General features: G+C 49.9%; 1 protein-coding gene across 4 annotated transcripts; it reads left to right on the top strand.

The window, feature by feature from the left end:
• The first annotated feature begins 130 nt into the window (after positions 1-130).
• washc4 (WASH complex subunit 4) lies at positions 131-20,638 on the top strand. Of its 4 annotated transcripts, none has more exons than XM_062461001.1 (33): positions 131-288; positions 877-1,016; positions 1,118-1,171; positions 1,694-1,759; positions 2,121-2,166; positions 2,272-2,339; positions 2,643-2,725; positions 2,808-2,850; positions 3,014-3,117; positions 3,202-3,322; positions 3,753-3,876; positions 4,025-4,152; positions 4,395-4,555; positions 4,797-4,923; positions 6,208-6,333; positions 9,767-9,874; positions 11,896-12,042; positions 12,483-12,562; positions 12,729-12,834; positions 13,371-13,487; positions 13,693-13,861; positions 14,154-14,308; positions 14,528-14,602; positions 14,690-14,794; positions 14,976-15,110; positions 15,601-15,709; positions 16,066-16,132; positions 17,121-17,207; positions 17,299-17,446; positions 17,576-17,672; positions 17,786-17,982; positions 18,421-18,517; positions 19,022-20,638. In XM_062461001.1, exons 1-33 carry the CDS (start codon positions 228-230, stop codon positions 19,090-19,092), a joined length of 3,522 nt encoding a protein of 1,173 aa, XP_062316985.1. In that variant the 5' UTR covers positions 131-227; the 3' UTR covers positions 19,093-20,638. The 4 variants fall into 4 exon arrangements, 3 of the variants coding, with proteins under 3 accessions (XP_062316985.1, XP_062316984.1, XP_062316986.1); XM_062461000.1 differs by having other exon boundaries at positions 14,976-15,112; positions 15,579-15,709; XM_062461002.1 differs by having other exon boundaries at positions 14,976-15,112; positions 15,579-15,709; positions 18,421-18,518; positions 19,086-20,638.
• Positions 20,639-20,649: the final 11 nt, after the last annotated feature.

Genomic DNA, 20,649 nt, shown 5'->3' with positions numbered 1-20,649 from the left:
GCCTTACATTCCCGAACAGTAGGTGGCGGTGATGCAACTCTTAAACGTTAGTTGCAATCTGCCATAACACCAAAAGAAGAAGACGAAGAACTACATTTCCCATGACTGCGTGATCACGTGAAGTCATGAGGTAAATCATCAGATTGTCGCCGAACCTGCGGTTCTCAAGTATTAGCTAGCCTGCAACGCCAGCGCAGTGCAGTGGGGCAGGAATACAGTACAGTACGATGGCGGTGGACACTATTTCTCCTGATTGGGAATTTGATCGATTTGATGATGGATCTCAGAGTAAGTATGAGGATAAAATCGTAAGGAGCTGAACAACTACTGTGCATGATTTACCATCGCAATGCCTTTGCTGTCAAGTTATAGCTAGGGCTAACTACAGAAGGAACAGCAAACTTACTAGCTAGTCCTAGCTACTGTAGCTACTAGGACTGGCTGACTCCTGCCCTGGTTTGTCTGACTGGTTTACTTCATAATCTTGGATGTCGATTTCTCACTTTCCAAATAAAAACTTGGCTGTCGACGTATTCCAATTATTTTCACAGGCTAGCTTTACAGGTTGTTTACATGCTAGCTAGTACTGTCAGTGTCACGCAAGCATAGCAAACTGGATAACTAAACAAGCAAACTGCCTCAACAATTATCATCCACAGAGAGTAATTACGTTGTTAGTTTCACTCAAAGTAGTCTAATATTAGCAAGTGTTTCATTTTCTTGTTTTTGAATTTATCGTGAAAAAATTGCCAGAAATCACTGCTAATACAAAGTCCGACAGAGTTGACATCCCTCAAAAGGATCTTGCTTATCGTCTGCATTTCCCCAGATGTAGCCAAACTCATGTTGTATTCTGTCAATGCTCTCCGTCCTCAGAGATCCACACTGAAGTGCAGTTGAAGAACTATGGAAGGTTCCTGGAGGAGTACACCCGTCACCTGAGGGGCATAGAGGATGCTCTGGACGATTCCATAGGAGACGTGTGGGACTTCACCTTGGACCCCATAGCCCTGAAGGTCAGTATTTACAGTGGGCGCTGTTCAGATACATGCAGTCCAGTTACCATTTATGCTTCACCTGTAATACTATTCTCACAAGTGATGCTTCTCCCCTCTAGCTCCTCCCATATGAGCAGTCCTCCCTGTTGGAGTTGATCAAAACAGACAACAAGGTAAGATGGAAGCAGAATCCCTCTTAAATCCATTATTGCATCAGAGCAATGGAGATGAATCGAGAATCATAACACATTCAGCAGTTAATGTGCGCCTGGTGTAATCTGTGTTAATGACGCCTGAGAAGTGTGTTGAAAATGCCCATAACTGTGATCTGGCCACCGTCCAACTTCCTGTAATCACTTCCTCTGTAGCTGGAATACTAAACAGGAACTCCTCATTTTACAGGGGAGGCTGGGGCATGAGATACTCCTGAACAACATTAGGGCTCTTTTTCAAATGATCATAATGTGATGTCTTAAAGGCAGGGTTGGTAAATTGAGAGCTTAATGATTTGTTGTGTTTATTACTGTCCTGCGATGCCCACAGATATCCTATAGATTTAAATTTCCTATAAAAAATAAAAAAAATTATTGGTTGCTATCAGAATGTTGTTTTTTTTGTCACAAATATGGGAAAAAGTGCATCTCAGAAACGGGACCTACCCTGGCTTTAAGGTGACGTTTGGCTTCTCCTCTCAGGTTCTGAACAAAGTCATCACGGTCTACGCAGCGCTCTGTAGCGAGGTGAAGAAACTCAAATATGAGGTAAAAGACAAAGCTTTCAGCTTTACGTTGTTTATCAAGCATCGTTTTCAGTTAATTGGAGTCGGGTGGCTGAGCGGTGAGGGAGTCGGACTAGTAATCCGAAGGTCGCCAGTTCGATTCCCGGTCATGCCGACTTACGTTGTGTCCTTGGGCAAGGCACTTCACCCTACTTGCCTCGGGGGAATGTCCCTGTACTTACTGTAAGTCGCTCTGGATAAGAGCGTCTGCTAAATGACTAAATGTAAATGTAATTGAAAGACCTGAAGAATGCTAGTGATTTACTTATGGAATGCTAATGTTGTCTGAAGAATGCTGATGTTGTCTGAAGAATGCTAATGCTAATCTGTGTCTCCCCCTGTAGGCAGAAACAAAGTTCTACAACGGTCTGCTGTACTATGGTGAAGGAGGTGTGGATATCCTTAACTCAGTGTTTTTATTTCCATTGGTGTGGAAGGTTACATGACCCTGTGGTGACCTTAGGTGGTGTGCTCACTGTGTGTGTTCTGTGCCAGTGTCAGACAGCAGTGTGCTGGAGGGGGAGCTGCAGGTGCAGATGGGCAGGTTCATCTCCTTCCTCCAGGTCAGTCGGCAGAATATACACTGTGCAGAGGTCTTGGTCCCCCAAGGTTTTTTACATGAATATTGTCTAGGATTTTGTCTTCTGAATGTGTTCCGCAGTCCAAAAAAATGCAATTTTGCTGAAAATGTTGTTTGGTCTTTTCATGTACTTATTTCTCCAAGTGTTTTTGCTTCACTTGAAAATATATATTTTTTGTACCTAAGACTTTTGCACAGTACTGAAGGTTTATGGCAGAATAGTGAGTTTTATACGATCCCAGTTGGGATGGTGTGCTCACCGTGGTACCATGTGTGTGTTTCCCAGGAGCTGTCCTGCTTTGTGGCACGGTGTTTCGAGGTTGTGGTCAACATTGTTCACCAGCTGGCGGCCCTCTACAACAGCAACAAGTGAGAAACAGGGGTTGGTCACTTCCGCTCTGGAAACTAGACAAGCCACAGAACTGACTGCTTGACTCTCTTCTATCGGTAGGGGTGCAACCAAAATCATCGAGTCTTCAGGGGTTCATTTTCAGGTATTGGCTGTTTTCTTTTCCTCCACTTTTCATATCACTTCTCTCCCATGCAATAGTTTTGATATGTGTGTGCGTGCCTGCGTGTGTGCATGTGTGTGCCTGCGTGTGTGCCTGCGTGTGTGCCTGTGTGTGTGCCTGCGTGCCTGCGTGCCTGTGTGTGCAGACTGTGTATGAGCACCTGGGAGAGTTGCTGGTGGTTCTGCTCACGCTGGATGAGATCATGGAAAACCACACCACCCTGAAAGACCACTGGAAGATGTACAAGAGGTACACACACACACACACACACACACAATGACACAATGACACACATGTGGAGGTTGAGGGCAGTGCTGAATCTGCCCCCTGCAGGCTGCTGAAGTCAGTGCACCACAACCCTGGGAAGTTCTCCATCCCGGAGGAGAAGCTGAAGCCGTTTGAGAAGCTGCTGTTGAGGCTGGAGGGACAGCTGCTGGACGGCATGATCTTCCAGGTGTGGAGAACACGTCTTCTGAATGCCACAGCCAGCGTTTGTGTCCCCTGTGTGTCAGAACCAAGGCTAGGACGAGTGTGTAGGGAGTCAGGTGGCTGAGCGGTTAGGGAAGCGGGATAGTAATCAGAAGGTTGCCAGTTCGATTCCCGGCCGTGACAAATAACGTTGTGTCCTTGGGCATGGCACTTGCCTCGGGGAGAATGTCCCTGTACTTACTGTAAGTCGCTCTAAATGACTAAATGTAAATGTGTGTGAGCACTCGAACACAGTAGGAGCAAGGAGTGTAACCAAATGTAGAAAACCAGACCACCTACCAAAATACTACTTTACAGTATTTTACGAGGCAAAAGGGGGCCTCTAGTAGCCAATGTAGGTTTATCATCCTGACCCTGTGTTCCTGACCCTGTGCGTGTGCGTGTGTGTGTGACAGGCGTGTGTGGAGCAGAGGTTTGACGACCCAGGAGAAGGAGTTTGCGTGTCGAAGAACAGTGCCTTTGCAGAGGAGTTTGCCCTCAACATCCGCACCATCTTCACCAACGTCGAGTCCAAGATCGGTGAGAATACGTCCTCAACAGGAGGAGCACTGATGTTCGTGTCATGAGCTGTCCTGTGACAACAGTCTGTTTCAGCCTCTGAATGTTGACCGCTGTATTTGTGGTGTGTGTTTGTGGTGTGTGTGTTTGTGGTGTGTGTGTGTTCCAGGCGAGCCCTCAGAGATCGACCAGAGGGATAAGTACGCGGGAGTGTGTGGTCTCTTTGTGCTTCACTTTCACATCTTCAGGACGATAGACAAGAAGCTCTACAAGGCTCTGCTAGACGTCTGTAAAAAGGTACACCAGAGTGACTCCTCTCTTCCTCTCTCACTTTTTTATTTTTCTCCTCCTTTTACGATACACACGTACAGCGCACACACACACACAAACAGTACAAACACACATATACAGTACACACACAGAGTACACATGGTGCATCAGGCAGCGGAATTCCTCAGGTGTGTGTGTGTGTGTGTGTGTGTGTGTGTGTGTGTGTGTGTGTGTGTGTGTGTGTGTGTGTGTGTTCCTACCTCTCCCAGGTTCCTGCTGTCACCTTGACCGCCAACATCATCTGGTTCCCAGACGCCTTCCTCATCGCTAAGGTCCCCGCCGCCGCCAAGCTGATGGACAGGAAGAGCCTGCAGGCCATCAGAGCGCAGAGAGATGCCTTCCTCCAGCACAAGGCCCAGACACTCACCAAGTCAGTCAGCTGGGACCCAGCTCACTCTGTCATCCAGTCAAACACGGGGATTCAAACCTGTGAACTCCTGATCTGTAGTCCACTGCTTTACCAGTCTAGCAACCAACTAATCAATCTCTTAACGTTATGAATAATAATAATAAAATAATATTATTATAAATGAAGAACCATTGCAGAAGAATGTAGTTCTGCCATCTGTACTGGTGTCCTAGTGAGTCCATGTCTCCGGTCTGACCTCCAGGGACGTCCAGTCGTACTACGTGTTCGTGACATCCTGGATGATGAAGATGGAGGCCATCTTGTCTAAGGAGCAGCGTAGCGACAGGCTGGCAGAGGACCTGAGCGGGCGATGCAACATCTTTGTCCAGGTGAGAAGGGGAGGGAGGGACAGGGCTGGTGGGATGGAGGGAGGGATGGATGGAGGGAGGGATGGATGGTGGGATGGAGGGAGGGATGGATGGTGGGATGGAGGGAGGGATGGATGGTGGGATGGATGGTGGGATGGATGGTGGGATGGAGGGAGGGATGGATGGTGGGATGGATGGTGGGATGGAGGGAGGGATGGATGGTGGGATGGATGGTGGGATGGAGGGAGGGATGGATGGTGGGATGGATGGTGGGATGGATGGTGGGATGGAGGGAGGGATGGATGGTGGGATGGAGGGAGGGATGGATGGTGGGATGGATGGTGGGATGGAGGGAGGGATGGATGGAGGGAGGGATGGATGGTGGGATGGAGGGAGGGATGGATGGTGGGATGGATGGATGGATGGTGGGATGGAGGGAGGGATGGATGGTGGGATGGATGGTGGGATGGAGGGAGAGATGGATGGTGGGATGGATGGTGGGATGGAGGGAGGGATGGATGGTGGGATGGATGGTGGGATGGAGGGAGGGATGGATGGTGGGATGGAGGGAGGGATGGATGGTGGGATGGAGGGAGGGATGGATGGTGGGATGGATGGTGGGATGGATGGTGGGATGGAGGGAGGGATGGATGGTGGGATGGAGGGAGGGATGGATGGTGGGATGGATGGTGGGATGGAGGGAGGGATGGATGGTGGGATGGATGGTGGGATGGATGGTGGGATGGATGGTGGGATGGATGGTGGGATGGAGGGAGGGATGGATGGTGGGATGGAGGGTGGGATGGAGGGTGGGATGGAGGGTGGGATGGAGGGAGGGATGGATGGTGGGATGGATGGTGGGATGGAGGGAGGGATGGATGGTGGGATGGAGGGAGGGATGGATGGTGGGATGGAGGGAGGGATGGATGGTGGGATGGAGGGAGGGATGGATGGTGGGATGGATGGTGGGATGGATGGTGGGATGGAGGGAGGGATGGATGGTGGGATGGAGGGAGGGATGGATGGTGGGATGGATGGTGGGATGGAGGGAGGGATGGATGGTGGGATGGATGGTGGGATGGATGGTGGGATGGATGGTGGGATGGAGGGAGGGATGGATGGTGGGATGGAGGGTGGGATGGATGGTGGGATGGATGGTGGGATGGATGGTGGGATGGAGGGAGGGATGGATGGTGGGATGGAGGGAGGGATGGAGGGAGGGATGGATGGTGGGATGGATGGTGGGATGGAGGGAGGGATAGAGGGAAGGATGGATGAGAGTCCTGATGCTGTGTTGGTCCCCAGGGCATCCTGTATGCCTACAGTATCGGCACCATCATCAAGACCACCATGAACCTGTATATGTCCATGCAGCGGCCCATGACCAAGACCTCTGTCAAAGCTCTCTGCAGGCTAGTGGAGCTTCTCAAGGTTAGTGTGTGTGTGTGTGTATATCGTCAATGTTTGTGTATCGTTAATGTGTGTGTGTGTGTGTAATGGAAGAATTCTGTAGACACTGTATGCTCAAATAGTCAAGATGCAGTATTAATACATTATTTAATCGATACCGAAAAGTACTTGAACAAAGATCTTTGTGACTGATCTGATCTGCTGGAGGAAACGTAACAGCCACGTGATACCGGATGTAAACACAAGGGATGTAAACACAAGGGATGTAAACACAAGGGATGTAAACACAAGGGATGTAAACACAAGGGATGTAAACACACCGGGATGTAAACACAATGGATGTAAACACAATGGATGTAAACACAATGGATGTAAACACAATGGATGTAAACACAAGGGATGTAAACACAAGGGATGTAAACACAAGGGATGTAAACACAAGGGATGTAAACACACCGGGATGTAAACACAAGGGATGTAAACACAAGGGATGTAAACACAAGGGATGTAAACACACCGGGATGTAAACACAAGGGATGTAAACACAAGGGATGTAAACACAAGGGATGTAAACACAAGGGATGTAAACACACCAGGATGTAAACACAAGGAATGTAAACACAAGGGATGTAAACAATGGATGTCTTAACAGGAAAATGTCAACCAGCTGATTCAATAGCGCATACTCTAGTCTCCAACTGACCCTTTGAAGTACTACACCCTTAGGTCATAAGTCTTAATTGGGAGGATGTAGAAAATGCCCACCTTTTGTGGGTAAGCTGCCCCACAGGGTGATCAGAAGCCTCATGACAAACATTCCCCATCATCCTCCACCAGGGGGGTGTTCCAGGTAGCGGGTTTAACAAAGTCTGAGCCTAACTCTGAGCTCTGAGTGAGTGAGCCTAACTCTGAGCTCTGAGTGAGTGAGCCTAACTCTGAGCTCTGAGTGAGTGAGCCTAACTCTGAGCTCTGAGTGAGTTACTCTAAAATGGGAAACTACGACTTTTCGGTTCCAGAAAAACTGAAAAAACTGTAGGTCGGACTGATCAAGTGAAGGGGAGATGTTTGACTGATCAAGTGAAGGGGAGATGTTTGACTGATCAAGTGAAGGGGAGATGTTTGACTGATCAAGTGAAGGGGAGATGTTTGACTGATCAAGTGAAGGGGAGATGTTTGACTGATCAAGTGAAGGGGAGATGTTTGACTGATCAAGTGAAGGGGAGATGTTTGACTGATCAAGTGAAGGGGAGATGTTTGACTGATCAAGTGAAGGGGAGATGTTTGACTGATCAAGTGAAGGGGAGATGTTTGACTGATCAAGTGAAGGGGAGATGTTTGACTGATCAAGTGAAGGGGAGATGTTTGACTGATCAAGTGAAGGGGAGATGTTTGACTGATCAAGTGAAGGGGAGATGTTTGACTGATCAAGTGAAGGGGAGATGTTTGACTGATCAAGTGAAGGGGAGATGTTTGACTGATCAAGTGAAGGGGAGATGTTTGACTGATCAAGTGAAGGGGAGATGTTTGACTGATCAAGTGAAGGGGAGATGTTTGACTGATCAAGTGAAGGGGAGATGTTTGACTGATCAAGTGAAGGGGAGATGTTTGACTGATCAAGTGAAGGGGAGATGTTTGACTGATCAAGTGAAGGGGAGATGTTTGACTGATCAAGTGAAGGGGAGATGTTTGACTGATCAAGTGAAGGGGAGATGTTTGACTGATCAAGTGAAGGGGAGATGTTTGACTGATCAAGTGAAGGGGAGATGTTTGACTGATCAAGTGAAGGGGAGATGTTTGACTGATCAAGTGAAGGGGAGATGTTTGACTGATCAAGTGAAGGGGAGATGTTTGACTGATCAAGTGAAGGGGAGATGTTTGACTGATCAAGTGAAGGGGAGATGTTTGACTGATCAAGTGAAGGGGAGATGTTTGACTGATCAAGTGAAGGGGAGATGTTTGACTGATCAAGTGAAGGGGAGATGTTTGACTGATCAAGTGAAGGGGAGATGTTTGACTGATCAAGTGAAGGGGAGATGTTTGACTGATCAAGTGAAGGGGAGATGTTTGACTGATCAAGTGAAGGGGAGATGTTTGACTGATCAAGTGAAGGGGAGATGTTTGACTGATCAAGTGAAGGGGAGATGTTTGACTGATCAAGTGAAGGGGAGATGTTTGACTGATCAAGTGAAGGGGAGATGTTTGACTGATCAAGTGAAGGGGAGATGTTTGACTGATCAAGTGAAGGGGAGATGTTTGACTGATCAAGTGAAGGGGAGATGTTTGACTGATCAAGTGAAGGGGAGATGTTTGACTGATCAAGTGAAGGGGAGATGTTTGACTGATCAAGTGAAGGGGAGATGTTTGACTGATCAAGTGAAGGGGAGATGTTTGACTGATCAAGTGAAGGGGAGATGTTTGACTGATCAAGTGAAGGGGAGATGTTTGACTGATCAAGTGAAGGGGAGATGTTTGACTGATCAAGTGAAGGGGAGATGTTTGACTGATCAAGTGAAGGGGAGATGTTTGACTGATCAAGTGAAGGGGAGATGTTTGACTGATCAAGTGAAGGGGAGATGTTTGACTGATCAAGTGAAGGGGAGATGTTTGACTGATCAAGTGAAGGGGAGATGTTTGACTGATCAAGTGAAGGGGAGATGTTTGACTGATCAAGTGAAGGGGAGATGTTTGACTGATCAAGTGAAGGGGAGATGTTTGACTGATCAAGTGAAGGGGAGATGTTTGACTGATCAAGTGAAGGGGAGATGTTTGACTGATCAAGTGAAGGGGAGATGTTTGACTGATCAAGTGAAGGGGAGATGTTTGACTGATCAAGTGAAGGGGAGATGTTTGACTGATCAAGTGAAGGGGAGATGTTTGACTGATCAAGTGAAGGGGAGATGTTTGACTGATCAAGTGAAGGGGAGATGTTTGACTGATCAAGTGAAGGGGAGATGTTTGACTGATCAAGTGAAGGGGAGATGTTTGACTGATCAAGTGAAGGGGAGATGTTTGACTGATCAAGTGAAGGGGAGATGTTTGACTGATCAAGTGAAGGGGAGATGTTTGACTGATCAAGTGAAGGGGAGATGTTTGACTGATCAAGTGAAGGGGAGATGTTTGACTGATCAAGTGAAGGGGAGATGTTTGACTGATCAAGTGAAGGGGAGATGTTTGACTGATCAAGTGAAGGGGAGATGTTTGACTGATCAAGTGAAGGGGAGATGTTTGACTGATCAAGTGAAGGGGAGATGTTTGACTGATCAAGTGAAGGGGAGATGTTTGACTGATCAAGTGAAGGGGAGATGTTTGACTGATCAAGTGAAGGGGAGATGTTTGACTGATCAAGTGAAGGGGAGATGTTTGACTGATCAAGTGAAGGGGAGATGTTTGATGTTAACAGAATTGTCCCAAAGATGCCCCTAAACACAGACATGTGATGTCATTTCCTGTGCAGGCAGTGGAGCACATGTTCCACCGGCGGTCCATGGTGGTGGCCGACTCCGTCTCCCACATCACCCAGCAGCTGCAGTCCCAGGCCCTGCACGCCATCGCCATCGCCAAGGTACCGCCTGGACTCACCGCCAGCACACTGACACACACTAACACACACTACTATTACACTGACACACACTACCAGCACACTGACACACACTAACACACACTACTATTACACTGACACACACTACCAGCACACTGACACACACTAACACACACTACTATTACACTGACACACACTACCAGCACACTGACACACACTAACACACACTACTATTACACTGACACACACTACCAGCACACTGACACACACTACCAGCACACTGACACACACTAACACACACTACTATTACACTGACACACACTACCAGCACACTGACACACACCGCCAGCACACTGACACACACTACCAGCACACTGACACACACTAACACACACTACTATTACACTGACACACACTACCAGCACACTGACACACACCGCCAGCACACTGACACACACTAACACACACTACTATTACACTAACACACACTACCAGCACACTGACACACACCGCCAGCACACTGACACACACTACTATTACACTAACACACACTACCAGCACACTGACACACACCAACACACACTACTATTACACTAACACACACTACCAGCACACTGACACACACCGCCAGCACACTGACACACACTAACACACACTACTATTACACTAACACACACTACCAGCACACTGACACACACCAACACACACTACTATTACACTAACACACACTACCAGCACACTGACACACACCGCCAGCACACTGACACACACTAACACACACTACTATTACACTAACACACACTACCAGCACACTGACACACACCAACACACACTACTATTACACTAACACACACTACCAGCACACTGACACACACCGCCAGCACACTGACACACACTAACACACACTACTATTACACTAACACACACTACCAGCACACTGACACACACCAACACACACTACTATTACACTAACACACACTACCAGCACACTGACACACACCGCCAGCACACTGACACACACTAACACACACTACTATTACACTGACACACACTACCAGCACACTGACACACACTAACACACACTACTATTACACTGACACACACTACCAGCACACTGACACACACCGCCAGCACACTGACACACACTAACACACACTACTATTACACTGACACACACTACCAGCACACTGACACACACTAACACACACTACTATTACACTAACACACACTACCAGCACACTGACACACACCGCCAGCACACTGACACACACTAACACACACTACTATTACACTGACACACACTACCAGCACACTGACACACACCGCCAGCACACTGACACACACTAACACACACTACTATTACACTAACACACACTACCAGCACACTGACACACACCGCCAGCACACTGACACACACTAACACACACTACTATTACACTAACACACACTACCAGCACACTGACACACACCGCCAGCACACTGACACACACTAACACACACTACTATTACACTAACACACACCGCCAGCACACTGACACACACTACTATTACACTGACACACACTACCAGCACACTGACACACACTAACACACACTACTATTACACTGACACACACTACCAGCACACTGACACACACCGCCAGCACACTGACACACACTAACACACACTACTATTACACTAACACACACTACCAGCACACTGACACACACCAACACACACTACTATTACACTAACACACACTACCAGCACACTGACACACACCGCCAGCACACTGACACACACTAACACACACTACTATTACACTAACACACACTACCAGCACACTGACACACACCGCCAGCACACTGACACACACTAACACACACTACTATTACACTAACACACACCGCCAGCACACTGACACACACTACCAGCACACTGACACACACCGCCAGCACACTGACACACACCGCCAGCACACTGACACACACCGCCAGCACACTGACATACCCAGGAACACCCAACACCCCCACAGAATGATTTCCTGTGTTTCCTGTCCCCTGCAGAAGCGCGTGGTGTCGGATAAGAAGTACAGCGAGCAGCGCCTGGACGTGCTGTCCTCCCTGGTCCTGGCAGAGAACGCCCTGAACGGGCCCAGCACTAAAGAGCGCCGCCTGGTGGTGGCTCTGGCCCTGAGCGTGGGAACACAGATGGTGAGGAGACGCCCTGTCACTCAGCCGCTCTGCTGCACTCTGAAACACAGCACCTCCCAATGTCCACAGCACCGTTATGACAGAGAGACTTCCTGCTCTGACAGAGAGACTTCCTGTTCTGACAGAGAGACTTCCTGTTCTGACAGAGAGACTTCCTGCTCTGACAGAGAGACTTCCTGCTCTGACAGAGAGACTTCCTGTTCTGACAGAGAGACTTCCTGCTCTGACAGAGAGACTTCCTGCTCTGACAGAGAGACTTCCTGCTCTGACAGAGAGACTTCCTGCTCTGACAGAGAGACTTCCTGCTCTGACAGAGAGACTTCCTGCTCTGACAGAGAGACTTCCTGTTCTGACAGAGAGACTTCCTGCTCTGTCAGAGAGACTTCCTGTTCTGTAAGAGACTTCCTGCTCTGACAGAGAGACTTCCTGTTCCCTCACAGAAAACCTTCAAGGACGAGGAGTTGCTTCCTCTGCAGCTGGGCCTGAAGAAGCTGGACCTGATCAGCGAGCTGAGGGAGAGGTTAGAGGAGCACACACACACACACACACCCTCAGACACACACACACACAGATTACTACATTGCCAGAATAATGCATATTGAAAGAAGTCTTTTACAGATGAACATGTTCACTGTCTTATGAGTGTTCCTGAGTGTGAACTGCAGTGTTGCTGTCACGCTCCGCAGGGTCAAAGTTCAGTGTGACTGCAGCTTCCTGTACTGGCACAGAGCAGTGTTCCCCATCTACCTGGACGACGTGTATGACAACGCAGTGGACGCTGCTCGCATACATGTACGCCCCGGCTTAGGGTTCCACTACCCCACACACCCCTACCACACACACCCCTACCACACACTACCACACACACCCCTACCACACACGACCACACACACCCCTACCACACACTACCCCACACACCCCTACCACACACTACCACACACACCCCTACCACACACTACCCCACACACCCCTACATCACACTACCACACACACCCCTACCACACACTACCACACACACCCCTACCACACACTACCTCACACACCCCTACATCACACTACCACACACACCCCTACCGCACACTACCACACACACTACCTCACACACCCCTACCACACACACACGTACCACACACTACCACACACACCCCTACCACACACTACCTCACACACCCCTACCTCACACACCCCTACCTCACACACCCCTACCTCACACACCCCTACATCACACGACCACACACACCCATACCACACACCCCTACACTACCTGCTACCCCACACAAGCCATTTCCTCTGTAACCAGGTCGTGTTTGGTGTGTGTCCTGTCTCAGTACATGTTCAGTGCCCTGAGGGATAGCGTACCCACCATGCTGTACGCCAAACACATGGAGTCATGTGACCAGCTTCTGGACAGCTACGACCAGGAGATCATGGAGGTGTTCAATGAGGTGAGGGGGAGGCAGGTGGGTGAGGTAGACAGGGGAAATAGGAGTGCAATGGGGCGGTGGAGAGGGGTGGGGGTGGGTGGAGAAGGGGGGATGGTCTAGATTAAAATACTGCTGTCTGTGCATGCATGACCCCTACTGAGGCCCTCCTCCCATCCCTCCTCTCCTCCACCCTCCCCCCCTCGCTCCACCCTTCCCCCCCTCGCAGCACCTGCTGGATAAGCTGTGTAAGGAGATAGAGAAAGACCTGCGTCTGTCGGTGCACACTCACCTGAAGCTGGACGACAGGAACCCCTTCAAGGTGGGCATGAAGGACCTGGCACAGCTGTTCTCCCTCAAACCCGTCCGCTTTTTCAACCGCTTCATCCACATCAAAGGTACGCTGCCCTGCACACCTGGCTGCTCACCTGACTGTGTGTGTGTGTGTGTGTCACCTTGTTTAAGCTCCCTTGTAGGGACCAAATGTCCTCACAAGTATAGTTAACCAGGACAAACTTGACCTTGTGGAGCCCTTTTGCTGGGCCCCATAACTGCAAATGTTTTGTCAGGGAGTTTAGCGGTTAGAATTACATTAAAGGTTAAGGTTAGTGGTTAGAGATAATAACACCGGTTTGAATGGGAGCAAATGGTCGGGCCCCACCAGGATAACCAAGCTGTGTGTGTTTCCAGCCTACGTGACCCACTACCTGGATAAGACCTTCTACAACCTGACTACTGTGGCCCTGCATGACTGGGCCACCTACAGTGAGATGAGGAACCTGGCAACCCAGCGCTACGGCCTGGTGATGACAGAGGCTCACCTGCCAAGCCAGACCCTGGAACAGGTGTGTGTTTGTGAGGTGTGTTAGGCGTGTGTTTGCGAGGTGTGTGTTGGCGAAGTGTGTGTGTGTGTTTGCGCTGTGTGTGTGTTAGGCCTGTGTGCGAGGTGTGTGTGTGTGTTTGTTAGGCGTGTGTGTGCGAGGTGTGTGTGTGTTTGTTAGGCGTGTGTGTGCGAGGTGTGTGTGTGTGCGAGGTGTGTGTTGAATCCTGCGTGTCTCCACCAGGGGCTGGATGTTCTGGAGATCATGAGGAACATCCATGTGTTCGTGTCTCGTTATCTCTACAACCTCAACAACCAGGTAACCCCCCCCCCCACACACACACACACACACCTCAATACACACACACACAGCTGCTGTACACACTCCTCTGTGTTCCTCCCTCAGATCTTCATAGAGAAGACGAGCAACAACAAGCACCTGAACACCATCAACATACGACACATCGCCAACTCCATCCGCACCCACGGCACGGGCATCATGAACACCACGGTGAGGGAGGAGGGGTGTGTGTTTAGAGGAGGGAGGGAGGGAAGTGATGTTGAGATTTTTGATCTGTGTGCATCTGACAGAGATCACCTGTGTGTGTGCACTACATACACAACATACAACATCACCTCACTGTCTAGAACTCACCTAGTACTCTGGTTCTCCTCCTCTCCACCTCCACCAGGTGAACTTCACCTACCAGTTCCTCAGGAAGAAGTTCTACATCTTCAGTCAGTTCATGTACGACGAGCACATCAAGTCCAGACTCATCAAAGACATCCGCTTCTTCAGGGAGACAAAGGACCAGTCAGACCAGAAGGTAACAGTCTAGAACAACCAGTCAGACCAGAAGGTAACAGTCTAGAACAACCAGTCAGACCAGAAGGTAACAGTCTAGAACAACCAGTCAGACCAGAAGGTAACAGTCTATAATAACCAGTTAGACCAGAAGGTAACAGTCTAGAACAACCAGTCAGACCAGAAGGTAACAGTCTATAACAGTCTAGAATAACCAGTCAGACCAGAAGGTAACAGTCTAGAACAACCAGTCAGACCAGAAGGTAACAGTCTAGAATAACCAGTCAGACCAGAAGGTAACAGTCTAGAACAACCAGTCAGACCAGAAGGTAACAGTCTAGAATAACCAGTCAGACCAGAAGGTAACAGTCTAGAAGGTTCCGCAGTCTGGATTGGTCTCTCAGCTCACTGAACCTCAGAGATTGGACCCCAGCTCCTGCAGGTGTCTGTGTGTTGAACGGAGTGTGTGTGTGTGTGTGTGTGTGTTGGTGGGTGTGTTTACCACGGTCCAGTACCCGTTTGAGCGGGCGGAGAAGTTCAACCGTGGCATCAGGAAGCTGGGCCTCACCCCTGAGGGACAAAGTTACCTGGACCAGTTCAGACAGCTCATCAGCCAGATCGGTGAGACACACACGCCCATACTCACACACACACGTATATTCATGGTGTCAGATGGGTTTCCTGTTTGTAATGCAATCAACACATACCTCTGTCTTTCCCACCCCCCTCTCCTCCTCTCCTGTCCCTCCTCCACCACACGCCCCTCTCTCCTCCTCCCCTCCTCTCCTCTCCCTCCTCCACCACACGCCCCTCTCTCCTCCTCCCCTCCTCTCCTCCCTCCTCCACCACACGCCCCTCTCTCCTCCTCCCCTCCTCTCCTCTCCCTCCTCCACCCCGCGCCCCTCTCTCCTCCTCCCCTCCTCTCCTCCACCCCACGCCCCTCTCTTCTCCCCCCCTGGTGGTCCCTGCTCCCCCAGGTAATGCCATGGGCTACGTGAGAATGATCCGGTCAGGAGGACTGCATTGCTGCAGCAGTGCCATCAGGTACGGCAGCTCTGTCTCTGCTCTGGGGGCTGGGGTGAGTCTGTATCTAACCAGTGTGTGACGGGGGCTGGGGTGAGTCTGTATCTAACCAGTGTGTGATGGGGGCTGGGGTGAGTCTGTATCTAACCAGTGTGTGATGGGGGCTGGGGTGAGTCTGTATCTAACCAGTGTGTGATGGGGGCTGGGGTGAGTCTGTATCCAACCAGTGTGTGATGGGGGCTGGGGTGAGTCTGTATCTAACCAGTGTGTGACGGGGGCTGGGGTGAGTCTGTATCTAACCAGTGTGTGACGGGGGCTGGGGTGAGTCTGTATCTAACCAGTGTGTGACGGGGGCTGGGGTGAGTGTGTATCTAACCAGTGTGTGACGGGGGCTGGGGTGAGTCTGTATCTAACCAGTGTGTGACGGGGGCTGGGGTGAGTCTGTATCTAACCAGTGTGTGACGGGGGCTGGGGTGAGTGTGTATCTAACCAGTGTGTGACGGGGGCTGGGGTGAGTCTGTATCTAACCAGTGTGTGACGGGGGCTGGGGTGAGTCTGTATCTAACCAGTGTGTGACGGGGGCTGGGGTGAGTCTGTATCTAACCAGTGTGTGATGGGGGCTGGGGTGAGTGTGTATCTAACCAGTGTGTGACGGGGCTGGGGTGAGTGTGTATCTAACCAGTGTGTGATGGGGGCTGGGGTGAGTCTGTATCTAACCAGTGTGTGATGGGGGCTGGGGTGAGTCTGTATCTAACCAGTGTGTGATGGGGGCTGGGGTGAGTCTGTATCTAACCAGTGTGTGATGGGGGCTGGGGTGAGTCTGTATCTAACCAGTGTGTGATGGGGGCTGGGGTGAGTCTGTATCTAACCAGTGTGTGATGGGGGCTGGGGTGAGTCTGTATCTAACCAGTGTGTGTCGGGGCTGGGGTGAGTCTGTATCTAACCAGTGTGTGTCGGGGCTGGGGTGAGTCTGTATCTAACCAGTGTGTGTCGGGGCTGGGGTTGGCAGGTTTGTGCCTGACCTGGAGGACATAGTGAACTTTGAGGAGCTGGTGAAGGAGGAGGGCCTGTCTGAGGAGACACAGAAGGCTGCCAGGTACGCCACTGCCACATGAGCTAGAGCCTCTGCTGTGGGTTAGAGGAACGGGACAGTCAAAGGTGTGTGTGTGTGTGTGTGTGTGTTGCAGCCTGCTGGACAGCGTGCTAGGAGACCTGACCAGTAACTCGGCTGAGGGGACTGAGTATTTTAAGATGTTGGTGGGAGTGTTTGCCCCGGAGTTCCGCAGTGCCAAGAACATGCACCTGAGGAACTTCTATATGATCGTACCTCCACTGGTCAGTCTCTCTCTTTTCACTTTTACTCTAACACACACACACACACAGATATTTTCAGACAGACGATATTATCTCCCTCTGGTCTCCAGCGCCAGACTCCACCCCTAACTGTAACGTTGTGTTCTCCAGACGGTGAACTTCGTGGAACATTCCATCGGCTGCAAGGAGAAGCTCAACAAGAAGAACAAAGGGGGAGCAGCCTTCACGGACGACGGCTTCGCCATGGGTACGCTGGGACGGGGGGGCCCTGAACCTCAATCCTCCTAAATGTCTCTCTTCTGAGAAGTCGATTCCTAAAAATCACTGTCTGTTGTCTGTCCCCCCCCCCTCCTCCCCCAGGAGTGGCGTACATCCTCAAGCTCCTGGACCAGTACCTGGAGTTTGACTCGCTGCACTGGTTCCAGGCGGTCAGGGAAAAGTACCTGAAGGAGATGAACGCCGTGGTGAAGGAGCAGAGTGTCCAGGCCACCAGCCAGGACGAGAAGCTGCTGCAGACCATGAACCTCACCCAGAAGAGGCTGGATGTGTACCTGCAGGTAGGCAGACCATGAACCTCACCCAGAAGAGGCTGGATGTGTACCTGCAGGTAGGCAGACCATGAACCTCACCCAGAAGAGGCTGGATGTGTACCTGCAGGTATGCAGACCATGAACCTCAAGCGGGAGATTTGTCTGTCCGCCCGATCGTTCGTTTCGCAAGTTCGACGGTATTGATTTCAAGGGCTGCCATTACCACGGTAACCTGCTGTGGATGGAAAATCGTGAATGTGTCACTCTTGGTTTTATATATTTTTATATATACTCTTTTGTTAATTTTTATTCTTAATTTGTGTTCTTAAAAAAAACTGAAGCCTTGAAGTTGAGCATTTCAATTTGAGCAACTTCTATCAGTGTGCGAACTTGACCTTGACGACCCTTGACCTTAGACCTCGACCTTGATGAAGCATGACGTGTTGTGACGTTGCTGTCCTGCAGGAGTTTGAGCTGCTGCACTTCTCCCTGAGCAGCGCACGCATCTTCTTCAGAGCTGACAAGACGGCCGCAGAGGAGACACAAGAGAAGAAGGACAAAGGTCAGGGGTGAGGGAGGGGTTCAGGGGGGGGGGTGAGGGAGGGGATGAGGGAGGGGATGAGGGATGGGGTGAGGGATGAGGGAGGGGGTGAGGGAGGGGATGAGGGAGGGGGTGAGGGAGGGTGTGAGGGGTGAGGGAGGGGGTGAGGGAGGTGGTGAGGGGTGAGGGAGGGGATGAGGGAGGGGGTGAGGGGTGAGGGAGGGGGTGAGGGAGGGGGTGAGGGGTGAGGGAGGGGGTGAGGGGTCAGGGAGGGGGTGAGGGAGGGGGTCAGGGAGGGGGTGAGGGAGGGGGTCAGGGGGTGAGTGAGGGGGTCAGGGGGGGGTGAGGGAGGGGGTGTGAAGTGTTTATAGTACGACTCTTAGAGCACCAAAGCTTGCATGTGAGACACTGACATCTTATGAGTGAAAATGCAAACAGTTGTGCTGGCCTGAACCCTGGAACGGTCAGTGCGACCGTAGAACTGGGACCAGCATTTCTAATCCTGCTGATCTTCTGTCCTAGCAGACGCTGCTGGTAAGCTAAGAGCTGGACCCTCCTCTGATGGTTCCTCCCCCTCTGACTCTGCGGGGAAGTGACCCGCCTGAGGCTGCAGGTCAGAGTTCAGTTATCAGTCATGTGACACAACTTGAGGAAGTTCTTCAGAGCACACCTGGAAACACCTGAGAGGAGGTTCAGCACGCTGACGTCGGCTGTCTCACGTTGGGATCTCCAGCAACCGCCAGCGTGTCTGAGAGACACTGTGTTCTAGAACCAAGAGACTGTTCTGGAACCGAGACACAGTGTTCTGGAACACAGAAAGACTGTTCTGGAACACAGAAAGACTGTTCTGGAACTCTGAGACTGTTCTAGAACCATGTTGACTGGTTCCGTGTGTTTCTGGTTCTGTGTCATCACAGCATCACATGACCACCCTCTGAATGACAGCAGTGACTCTCAAGAACTCCCCAGTGTGCTGCTGGCCAGGCGGCGCAGTTAGATATTCCTTTTTTTCTTCTTCTTTCTCAAATCAGTGAATGAGAATTTGAAATCCAGGTTATGCTCAGTAGTCCTGGGTTGACCTGCAGGCAGCATGGAAAGTTCTCCACCTCTGGGATTCAGACGACGATGAGTGTGCGTCTTTTTTGGATGCACACCAGACCTTCACTGCTCATTGTTTATATCTGTGTGTGTGCACGTGTGTGTGCACGTGTGTGTGTGCGCGAGCATGTGTTATTGATCCTGATTCCGCTGTCGTGAGCAGCCCTAACTTGCTGGCTTGTTTCTCTGACAAGAGGCTTTGCGGTTTAATCATAAAGATTTCATGAATGTTTAGATTGTGTGCCATCTTGTTACCGTCTACTAAATACCTCATGTCTTACTTCCTGTCAAGGCCAGGACCCTTTTCATCTGGTTATGATGATTTATTGAAGTATATTTGTGTATGCATGACATTAAGTGACATCATAATGGAATAACACAGTGTTAAGTCAAAATGTCGTTCCATAATATCCTGCCAGCGCTGGTTGTGTGTCCCACTTGGGTTAACACGTCGGTCCTGATGACATAATGCCCTTTAAGATGGATACGAACATTTTTAAACTGGATATCAGAAGTCTACTTATGACATTGTCTTTGCTTTCGTGCCTTGTTGAGTACAGTGTTTCATATTTAACTGTTAAGTGATGAAGCAGGGTCTATAAACATGCTCAAGTCATAATCAGCCTTTGTTGGCAGCACTTTGGATGCAGATATGTGGGTGATGGTTAATTTAATTTCAAACTTGATCTGGAAATGATCTAATTTCACGGTAACGTGGACTAAATCGCTGTGTGATTGGCCCCGTTGGCTCACTGGTTGAGTTCTGATTCTTCATCCAGAGATCAGATGGAGACCTGTACTAGACCAGTGATGAAGATCTGTATCGTTTCAGGTTTGAACTGACTAGATGATGTGCGTTCTGATTCCTCCGTGCTTCAAGTCGTTCTCACCGCTAATCAGATGTAAGACCCTGTACTGTTGTTTTATATTTACTTTTTCTAAATCTAAGGCATTTGTGAGTGTTAAGTGGTGTGTAGTAGACATTTAAATGTTGTGTTAATAAATAGTTTTAAATAAACTAGGTTAAAAAAATAAGGGTTTCATTGTGAATTACC

Source organism: Osmerus eperlanus, chromosome 5 (genome assembly GCF_963692335.1).
Source record: "Osmerus eperlanus chromosome 5, fOsmEpe2.1, whole genome shotgun sequence".
Classification (NCBI taxonomy): Eukaryota; Metazoa; Chordata; class Actinopteri; order Osmeriformes; family Osmeridae; genus Osmerus; species Osmerus eperlanus.
The sequence above is the reverse complement of the archived record's forward strand: the minus strand, read 5'-3'. Positions and strand labels throughout refer to the sequence as shown.